The 11352-nt window shown below is 42.7% G+C and overlaps 1 protein-coding gene across 1 annotated transcript; it reads left to right on the forward strand.

Moving 5' to 3' along the window:
* Positions 1-687: 687 nt before the first annotated feature.
* Positions 688-10730, forward strand: DYRK3 (dual specificity tyrosine phosphorylation regulated kinase 3). Its single transcript, XM_082864319.1, has 3 exons — positions 688-899; positions 2775-2886; positions 8504-10730. The coding sequence occupies exons 1-3, from the start codon at positions 823-825 to the stop codon at positions 10076-10078; spliced, it is 1764 nt and encodes a 587-aa protein (XP_082720445.1). The 5' UTR covers positions 688-822; the 3' UTR covers positions 10079-10730.
* Positions 10731-11352: the final 622 nt, after the last annotated feature.

An 11352-nucleotide genomic window follows, 5' to 3' on the forward strand; every position in this document is an offset into this window, starting at 1 on the left:
TCTCCTCTGGCCTCAGTTTCCTCATCCTTAGAATGGCTCTGAGCCCTACCATCCGTGGCATCCCATTGCAGGGAAGTCAGGGGAGTCTATATAAAAGAGGGATGTCATCTAGTATGCTTACCGAGGTTAAATGAAAATATTCGTGGCGCCGGTGGTGTCACAAAATGGGATTATTACTATTGGTTTCCTTTGTTAACTCATTACCCTCCGGAGGGACGCCCCTCAGTGAAGTCTGAGAAATTACCCATGTCTTTCGTTCTTATTTTATTCATATTCAAGGGAGGTTTTAGAATTCTAGGCTGCAACTTGCTAAGAGATAGCTGACTGTGAGGTGCCGGCTGCCACTTCTGAGGCAGAAATCGGGGGCTTCTATTTCACAAACCCTCCGTCAGGGCCTTTCTCCGTCCCCAGCCGCGGCCCTCAGGCCTCAGCCAGCGACCAGAGAACCTCAGGCGGCGGGTTCCGAGCCTCCCGCCTCCCACCTTCCGGAGCCAGCTAGAACTTCCGAGACACGCGCCGCTCAGTGGGGAGAGGCCTCGGCCCCGCCCCTGTGCGTGTCCGCGTAGTTGCGCAGAGGCGTTTCCCGGGGCGTGCCGCGGTTGCTAGGCGACCACACCACTCCCCTTCCCGCCCCTGCTGCTCCTCTGGCTGTTCTCGACCCCAGCCAGTCCCCAGCGAACGCGCGCGGAGCTGCAGGGTGTGCAAGAGAGTGTTAACCGAGGAAACGTCGCGGCCCGGGAGGCAGCCGCCCCAGCGCAGGTGGACGCTGCTCGCCTGACCGTCCAACCGCCGCCCCTCCCTCCGGGGGTCCCGAGCTGACGGATGGGAGGCACAGCTCGCGGGCCCGGGCGGAAGGATGCGGGGCCGCCAGGAGCCGGCCTCCCGCCCCAGCAGCGGAGGTAACGGCGCCGGGGGATAACGGTCTGGGACGCCCGAGTGAGCCGCTGAAACTGGCAGGCGAGGTCGGGGGGCGTGGATGGACTGGGCTGGAGGTTGAGCGAGCCCCCAAGCAGGAAGGACGAGGGAAGGGGTCTGACTCCCTCCCCGGGACTGGCCCACCCTCTTCCTCTCCATCAGCTCCCCTGCCCCCAGCCCAGCGCGGGAGTGGGCCAGAGCGGAGTTAGGGAAAGAAGAATTCCCACCATGGGGATTATTTCTGAAGTCCTAGATCGGGGGTATATGGTAAGGAACTCAGAAGCTGGGATTTTTTGTGGGGCTTTTTAGCAAACTGGGGGAGACAGGGAGCAATACCTTTTCAAATAAGCCCTGTTGCTCAGAGCAGATAACCAAGGGCTTTGCCGTGAGGGGTGTAGGTGAGGGGCTCTGCTGAGTAAGGCTTTCTGTGGATCATGTTTTGAGAGATTCTCCACCTTGCATTGTATTTTACACCTTAATGGAGAGTACGGACCACCTGCCCACTTCATTTGCATGGAGACTACCTTTGGGTAATTTTCTTTGGCTATTTATAGGAAATCTTGTAGGTCTTCAGTCTGTCTTTTTCTCTGTAAATGTGGACGTCTGTCCCATTTTGTTTGTTTTATTCATGCTGTTGGCAAAGAATCAGTCACAGCCAGAATTTTTGGTTCTTGTCAATGAAGCAGTTCCCGTTAAAGGCATAATTTTATCAGAATGTAAGCATGTTTTTTAAAAAGAGAACATTCCAAAAATATTTGTAGTGGGTTTTCTGTTTGGTTTTTGTTTTTCGTTTTTTTTTTTCTCTTTGTATTCCTATAACACATCGATTAAGAAAACTCTAGAACTAATTTGACAAAACAGTTTTTATAAGCCACTAAAATATTTCAGCATAGTTTTAAAGATTAAAAAAAATTCTTCCCTTGCAGCTGGCTCATTATCATTGTATTCATAGTCTATCATGTAAAAATGATACAATGAAATGCTGATGTGTGTTACTGGGAAATCCGTGTTCTTGGTGGCGGATGAAATACATTATTCAGAGCCATCTTGTGGATTAAATAAATCCTCTCCGTCTTTTGTGTTCCCTTACAGCGGTGGAGGCACAGTGTTAAAGAGCAGAGAAATGATCATTTGGCATTTAGCTTCCACCATCCACCAGAAAATTAAGTGGGTAAAGATGTGGAATCCAGTACATTTTGTAATTTAGAGAATCCCTATAGTATTTGCTGTAGAATTCACTGTATTTTTCTACAAGTTAGATAGATGTTAAGTAGGAAAGTAAATAAATAAATAAAGAGAAAACAGCCCTAAGAAGACCTTTTATTTCTTGCTTGTGAGACCCAGAAGTGCGTAGACTGGAACTACTCTCCCCTTTACAACATGTGGCCAACGGCTCAGAGAGGAAGGTAGAGTAGCCAGTGGTAGAGCTGAGATTAGAATCCAAGTCTCCGACTTGAAAATACAGTTCTCTGTCTTGTTTGTTTGTTCTGGTTAGCTTTTAGGCTTCAGATTTCAACTAGCCTTCGTTTTCAAGTAGTAAGTTAAATGAGATTCTTTTGATAGCCCCTATTGTTAACAACATTCAGAAAGTAAGACTTATGTTAACGATTTCAAAATATAAACCTAGAAATGCTGTCCTTTCTTTAAAAATAAAAAAAGGAGGAAAAGTTGGGTTTCCTCTCTTCCTCTGCCAAATACCCCTGTGGTGTGTATTCAGTGCCAAAATGCAGTGTGGACATTTGTTTGTCTTAATTATTCTTTGTAGCAGATATGAAGCAGTTAAGACACAGGGTGTTTTGGAAATACAAATTTATATACTTCGGTTACTGACAGATTTTATCTGTAATCCTTTCAACTAGATTGGGTGATGGTGTCTATGATACCTTCGTGATGATAGATGAAACCAAATGCCCACCCTGTTCAAATGCACTCTGCAATCCTTCTGAACCACCTCTACCCAGAAGACTAAATGTAAGTAAATGAAGTAATTCTTTGAGCTCTACTGGGCCTAGAAAGGAGGAAGTGCTACTTTAAATGGTCAAGGGACAGTTACATCTCACTGGTAACCCAGGCTCTTTTTTATTCACTTTTGGTTTCCCTTGACTTCCAATAACAATTTCTGTGGTCCAAGTTCAGCTTTTCAGAATGATTTTGATTTGGAACCCACCTATTCCCTTCAATCACTGGGGTAAATAGGGAAAAAAATGACATGCTACTTTTATCTAGATAGTGGTTATTTTTTTAATAGAATGATATGTACAGTATATTATGATGGCTCATTTTAACAAGAACAAGAAACAGAAAATACCTCTGAACTTACAGATCTGCAGATTTTCCCTGCACGGTAGAAATGCAGTCCTAGCTTATTAGTATGCTTAAGAGAACCATTTTATAGATCATAAATAGAACTTGAACAATACATTTTGGTTTCGATGCATTTAATCATTTTGGAGCTTGCAGACATTTAGCTTTTGACACCATTTTACGTTTAAGAGAATAAATTAATTCCCATTCCCTCGGCACTCATGGAGTGGTAGGGAGAGCAGGGTTTGGACAAGTTCCATGATAGGGAGAATCTCTCCTGTGACTTTAAAATTTGCTGCATGTATCATCAATGAACAAACTGAATAACTGAGTAGACTAATTTATCAATAATTCTCCTTCATATTTCTGTTTAAGACCTAAAATTATTTCTATGTAAAAAACTGCTTGCATTTTTCATAGTGCTTCCCAACGGTTTGTCAGCTTTTGCCATTAAAAATCAACCCCTTCACTACTTTCAAGGCTAATAATATTACAAAATACGGGCTACATATATTTGGAAGGCTGGTCACCCTATTTTTAATCTCCTTTCTGAAGTGCAGTAAGTTTCCATTCTCCACAAGCTTATTTTTTTTAATATGTAAAAACCTCTAAGAGCTCCAGAACCACCTATATACTCCTTGTGTTGACTATCAGATTTCGTGGTTACTTGCTGACAATTAGCACATCTCTCTGGGAAACTTTTACAGTCGGTCATCATGTGACTTTTAAAGTCCATTTTAACTTTACTTCAGAGTTGGCCAATGCTAATCACCATATAGTAGGGCAATTAAATTGTATGTTTCAGGATCAAAATGAATTTTTTTACTGTATGGTATTCAGAGTAACACAGCTTTCAAAACACAAGATTTTAGATTCTAAACCAATGGTGTCTTTGCAAATTTTGCTGAAAAAAGTGCTTTTGACCTCTTAGTAACACTTATAGTTCATTATGCCATGACTCCATTGCGAGACGCTATTGCTCATTTCACAGAGTCCTTTGGCTTCATTGTTTATCCAAGATGCCCTTACATTCTTGTTGTAAACTATAAATCATCTGCTCATAGGCTTTTATTGGGTTAGCTTTGTGTTGCAGAGATTTAGGGTGGAGAGCGAGGGAGAGGGTGGTGTTCTATATCTGGATGAGAAGGATATTCCTTTTCTGAATTTCGCAGCAAGATCTTTAAGACTTGATTAACACAGTTGAAGATTCTATTTGAAGTGTCAAGAGTGCTCCAAATTGATCAGCTCGGTGCTTTGTGACCACCTAGAGGGGTGGGATAGGGAGGATGGGAGACGCAAGAGGGAGGAGATATGGGGATATATGTATATGTATAGCTGATTCACTTTGTTATAAAGCAGAAACTAACACACTATTGTAAAGCAATTATACTCCAATACAGGGGTGTTTAAAAAAAAAAAAGAGTGCTCCAAATTAAAAATGTATATGAAGCATTCTTAAATAAAACATGATTAATCTGGCATTATTTGTCTCTCTGGATATAATTACATAGTTAAATATTTGAAGTCGATTGCAGACATTGGTCAGTTATTGTGATTATAACCCTAGACTAGAAATATATAGTGTTTTGTAACTACTTTAACATGTGTGAAAATTGTAGATTCTCCTAGAACAATGGAAGGAAGATTTTATTTATAGCGCAGCAGACTTGATACATAATTGATTCAGACCAGTATTTGAGTTATTACAGGAGAGGAAAGAAAGCTAAGGCGAGAACCCCTCCCTGTGTGGAAAAATTCCTTTCTGGAATTCTTCAGATTCACTGGAGGTTCAAACCTTGACAGTCCACAGAGGACTAGACCTGAAGTGTCTCGTTCTGTTCTGGGAGCCACACTTGCAGAGAGACATAACGTGCAGCCCATAACGTGTTGAGAACGTGAATAGGATATAGTAAGGCAGCCTGACCCAGGCTGTGTGAGGTGGAGGATGTGATGGGGATGATGAGCCTAGAGAAAAAGTGGTGAAGGCAGGACAGCCCCTATTAGGCATCTGAAGGGCTTTAACGTGGAAATTTGGACACTCCTGTGTAGTTCCGGAGGGCAAAATAAGACTTAATTTGCAGAGAGAGAGATCTAGGCTCACTTTAAGGAAAAACCATGAGTCAGGAAATCCAAATGGCATCCTTAATCTTATTGTAATAGTTCTGTGGAAATTAAATTTCTGTCCTTATTAACATTCTGTACCTGAGACCCTCTCTTTATCACAAACAGAAATGAATACCTCCAGAGCCAGCACAGCCTTACATGTAGGCAGAGTAGGTGAAATACCCAGGGGTGGACCCTGGACCACAAATACCTTTCCTACCAGCTTGTCATTGATGACTGCGGGTCCTAGAGAGTCATTCCCTTGGGTTAAGGCATTGATCTTGTTAAGGGGCAAATATCTCTGGAGAGATAACCCATTAAATTGCATGGCAAGTTGAAAGGAGGTTTTATGTGGGGGAGAAAGTGGGTGAGGTGTTTCCATGCATCCTAAGGGAAGGCTGCTTGTGCAGGCCTTCATGGAGCAGAAGGCATAGTTAATGCCAGATGTCTGGTGGAGGGAGTCTGGAGCTGCAGAGGAAGGTACCACAGAGAGAAAAGCTAAGCTAAAAGGGGAAAGGGAGGGTGTATTGGAGTTTAAACAATATATTGAGAATTTTGCCGAATTGTTACCAGTGTTTTTAACATGTTTTATAGTTTCTGAGGGTCTTTCACATATATTATTAATTATAATTTGATTCACACAACATCCTGCAAGGAGGTATTATTATCCACATGTTAAAGATAAAGAAATTGAGGCTAAGAAACTGGGCTAAAGGTTAAGCCTACCCTGGGACCTACAGTTTTGGAGCAGTGTAGCCAGGACCCCAACCTAGGCCTTCTGACTTTACATTTCTTCAGAATGTGTTCCCCAGGACTTTAGCAGTAAATATTTAGATGCATTTAGGTTAGTTAGTAAAAATTTAAGGAAAACTGGTTTAGATGCATGCAAATATTTGGTTTTGTCATGTAACTCTACCTAAAACCAAATAATTATAATTCCCTAGTTCAGCCAAACCTATCTCCTAATAGATTGTAGTGCCTTGAGGTAACCTGTTTTTTGGCACTTTTATAATTGTGAACAATTAGTGCTCATGTGAATGTTAGATGGATGGATGAGACCTTTTTTTTTCATCCCTAAAAACAGGAATGGTTATTTGACTTCATTGCTGATTAAAAAAAAAAAAAAAATGTTGCATTATATTTACATTTTAGCAAGGTGTTTAGGTTCTGTCTGCAAGCTTATTTTATTTTCTTGACTAATGATAGTTCTCTATTTTAGTATCAGAGATCTCTCCTGGTCCGTATCTTGCCTCTTTATTTAGAAACTCAATGCCAAAGTATGGCTACCGTTGTACTGGCTGCTTTGCTTATACGTAAGATGGTGCAGTGCCTCATTTTTGTAACGGTAGTACTATATAAATGTTTAAGTTGATTAAATGATCTAAAAGAAGCAGGCAGGAACTAATGTCATGCTTTTATAACTAAATTAGGGGCTGTCTAAAGTATGCCAACACTTAATTTTTTTTCATCCCTTTTTTGTTTTTTATATTTTCATTTTTTATATTTTTATTTATATAGATGATAGGTCAGGTGTTGTTTGCTTAGGTTATATTAAAATTCTACTTTTTAAATGGTTGGCCACTTTGGATCATTACCTTATAATTTGAGTTATATTTTAAGAGATCATAAATATAGCTCAGAGCTTCTCTGGAATTATCTACCCCTGATCATAGAGGCTCTCAATCATACAGATCAGGGGTACAGTTATTCAGGGTCTGTTAAGAAAAATAGTTGTTCTTTGAAGTATCCCAGACTTTTTTTTTTTTTTTTTTTTTGCGGTACACGGGCCTCTCACTGCTGTGGCCTCTCCCGTTGTGGAGCACAGGCTCCGGACGCGCAGGCTCAGCGGCCATGGCTCGCGGGCCCAGCCGCTCCGCGGCATGTGGGATCTTCCCAGACCGGGGCACGAACCCGTGTCCCCTGCATCGGCAGGCGGACTCTCAACCACTGCGCCACCAGGGAAGCCCAGCCAGACTTTTTTTTTTAAACAACAGATTTAGCACTTTTTTTCTTCTTTCCTTCTAGCACATTCTTATATTTTTCTTAGTATTTTTTTTAGTGTTTGGCTTTTTCGTTGTCTTTCCCTCCATCGAGTTTCAAAGAATCGTATTTCATTTCAGAGGTATTTAATAAGTAGAGTTTTCTTCTGTGGGTTATTGTTCCTTGCAGGAAAAGGTGATGCCAAATCAAGTTAAAAGAGTTATATGCCTTTGTCACGTAGGCTTTTGTTGAGGGAGACTAGTGTATGTGTCTATGAGCAAGGGAGGGAGAGAGAAAGGAGACTCTTTGTCTTTAGGAGAGTTTTACAAGAAGCACCCTGGGGCCTTAGATTCTCACTGCTATTCATCAGATACATAAAGAATTGGCCTTGGTGATCTCAAGAGTTCTTTCTGGATTAGAAATTTTGTGATTCAATGACCTGAGTTAGAAAGATGTGATCATTTATTTGGGGACCCAGGAGTAGATGATGAGGCCTTGGTTGATTCCAGGCCAAGGTCAACGTTCAGCCCTACTGGAGAATAGTTCAGGCACTAGGAGAACCTGGTACGAGGTTATGCTAATGTTCTGGACCAAGATTCCGAAGACCTGGGGATCACTTCCTGCCTCTGTCCCTTTATCATTTACAGAACACTTTAATATGTATTAATTTGCTCCTGGTACATGCCCTTAAGATTTGGGAAGATACTTGAAGCAGTTTGTAAACAATATAGGACAGTATATATATAACAAGTGCCAGATTATGTGGTAGACTCGAAAAGCTGCAGTTAAGATGTGGAGCTGTAGTGAGTACGGGCTTGGAGTAGTTCTAAGTGGAAGAGGGAGGACTAGCACTGGGCTTTGAAAGAGCGTAGGATTTGAGTGGATGGGGCAAAAAGATTCTCGGTAGGAAGACATAGCAGTTAGAAGGAATCTAGCATGTTTCGGATATGGTAAGGTGACTGTCTTGTTTTGAACAAAGGGGAGGCCTATGTAGCGGGGTTGGGGTGGCCATAGCAGTCAGGGAACCTAAGGATTAACATAACACGAGTTTCTAGAGACTCCTGCTTCTCTTATCTCACTTTTGGGTCTTTTAACTACACAACCGGCATGTTTTGTTGTTTTGTTCAGTCAGGGGGACGATTCTTTCATTCTTCCACCGTTTTTAGTGACTCTAACATGGATCCACTTCTCTTTGCCGTAGATCACCACTGAGCATTTAACAAGAGAGCCTACTCAGCGCTTTCTGAATGGAGGTGAGATGAAGGTAGAACAACTATTTCAGGAATTTGGCAACAGAAGATCTGATACTTTTCAGTCAGATGGCGTCAACGACTCTGAAAAATGCTCTCCTACCGTTTCTCAGGGTAAAAGTTCAGATAGTTGGAATACAGCAAAATCCAGCAGTTCATCCAAAGCCCCCAAAGTGTTGCCTCTGACTCCAGAACAAGCACTGAAGCAATATGAACACCACCTCACTGCTTATGAGAAGCTGGAAATCATCAATTATCCAGAAATTTACTTTGTGGGTCCAAATGCCAAAAAAAGGCATGGAGTTATCGGTGGTCCCAATAATGGGGGTTACGATGATGCCGATGGGGCCTATATTCACGTGCCTCGAGACCATCTAGCTTATCGATACGAGGTGCTGAAAATTATTGGCAAGGGCAGTTTTGGGCAGGTAGCCCGGGTCTATGATCACAAACTTCGACAGTACGTGGCCCTGAAGATGGTACGCAATGAAAAGCGCTTCCATCGCCAAGCAGCCGAGGAGATCCGGATTTTGGAGCATCTTAAAAAGCAGGATAAAACCGGTAGCATGAACGTCATCCATATGCTGGAAAGTTTCACGTTCCGGAACCATGTTTGCATGGCCTTTGAGTTGCTGAGCATAGACCTGTATGAGCTCATTAAAAAAAACAAGTTCCAGGGTTTTAGCATCCAGTTGGTTCGCAAGTTTGCTCAATCCATCTTGCAATCCTTGGATGCCCTCCACAAAAACAAGATCATTCACTGTGACCTGAAGCCAGAAAACATTCTCCTGAAACACCATGGACGCAGTGCGACTAAGGTCATTGACTTTGGGTCCAGCTGTTTTGAGTACCAGAAGCTTTACACATATATCCAGTCTCGGTTCTACAGAGCTCCAGAGATCATCTTAGGAAGCCGCTACAGCACGCCCATTGACATATGGAGTTTTGGCTGCATCCTTGCAGAACTTTTAACAGGACAGCCTCTCTTCCCTGGAGAGGATGAAGGAGACCAGCTGGCCTGTATGATGGAGCTTCTAGGGATGCCACCACCAAAACTCCTGGAGCAATGCAAACGTGCCAAGTACTTCATTAACTCCAAGGGCCTACCTCGCTACTGTTCCGTGACCACTCAGGCAGATGGGAGGGTTGTGCTTGTGGGAGGTTGTTCACGGAGGGGTAAGAAGCGGGGTCCCCCAGGCAGCAAAGACTGGGGGACAGCACTGAAGGGGTGTGATGATTACTTATTCATAGAGTTTTTGAAAAGGTGTCTTCACTGGGACCCCTCTGCCCGCCTGACCCCAGCCCAAGCACTAAGACACCCTTGGATTAGCAAGTCTGTGCCCAGACCTCTCACCATTGAAAAGGTGTCAGGCAAAAGGCTAGTAAATCCTGCAAATGCTTTCCAGGGCCTGGGTTCCAAGCTGCCTCCAGTTGTAGGAATAGCCAATAAGCTTAAAGCTAACTTAATGTCAGAAACCAGTAGTGGTATACCTCTGTGCAGTGTATTGCCAAAACTGATTAGCTAATGGACAGCTGGTGTGCTCAGAGATGATATATAGGTATTTTTAATTATCTTGCAAACCTGAAAATGGAAAAAAAACCCAAGCCCATTCATGGATATGGTTTTGGTAGACTAGATATCTTTTTTTTAACAAGGCAAAGCATTTTTATATGACTGTAAAAGAACTCTTGAAGGGCTAATTACCTAACCAGCTTGTATTGTCCATCCTGGGATACATAGTAAAAGGCACTTTATAGGTCAGTGCATCTTTTGTTATTATCGTCAGGTGTTCATCAACCTGTGTATTATTCTGTTGGTTTAAATCCCTTTCTCTCAAGGTAGACGATGTACCAGAAAGTATATCCTGAACATTCACTTCTAGTCTCCCTTGGCATCTGTTGCAGAGGGTTAATTTGGGACATGGCCGTAGTTATAGATGAGACTCAAAGCTAGATCTCTGGCGCCAGCAGCCTGTCCTGTGGGCTCATGCTAGGTGAAAGGGCTCACAGCAGAGTATGGGGTGGGGGAAGCTCCGGGAAGCTGTGGGTCCCCTAGAAAAGTCTCGTCACTGCTTCCAAGTGGCTCATTTCTCTGCCCTTCAATCCTGTGATGCCTGGTGTTTTTATTGTATGTTGTCGTTACTATTTTTATTTATTATTATTTTGCCACTGGTTTGTTTCCTGGGCACTCAAAGCATTTTACAGACATCTTACCACTTCACAAAGTACTGGCTTTAAAACAAGTCATATGCATCCCTCCTCCCATCTCTAAGGAAGATAAAGAAGTTCTTGGCCCCAAATGACCCAGAACGTTAAAGGTAGAATCAGCCTGCAAACTGCAGTTCTGCATTTCCATGGACTCTTTCCTTATAAAAGTGATTGCTATCACATAACCCGAACTACAGCTTCATTGCTTTCGCTCCTCTTTCCAGCTATCTGCCACCTTAATGTGCCACAATTTTCTCACTTTCAGTTTAAACCGAAGACTATTCCCTAGACTGGGAGTGAGCTTCAGATATAAGAAGAAAATCCAGAAACTGGTGGTAATCCATTTCATTTTTTCTTCACTTCAACGTCCTCTCTTTTTCTCTGCTAAGATTTAAACAGTGAGGGCTGGTGATAAAACTACTTGCTAGCCGGATGCCTTATTCAGAAGGACGGTGAAAGGGACAGTAACTAACTCACTGCTGCAGTTTTGCTTTCTTCCCCCTGCCGTGTCTCTACTTCCACCCTCCTCCAAAACAAGAGTCCACCTGAACTCTGTCCCGACAGTGTGTCCTTCAGAGTAGACCGTTGCTTT

The sequence above is a fragment of the Leucopleurus acutus genome (genome assembly GCF_964270905.1).
Source record: "Leucopleurus acutus genome assembly, chromosome: 2".
Classification (NCBI taxonomy): Eukaryota; Metazoa; Chordata; class Mammalia; order Artiodactyla; family Delphinidae; genus Leucopleurus; species Leucopleurus acutus.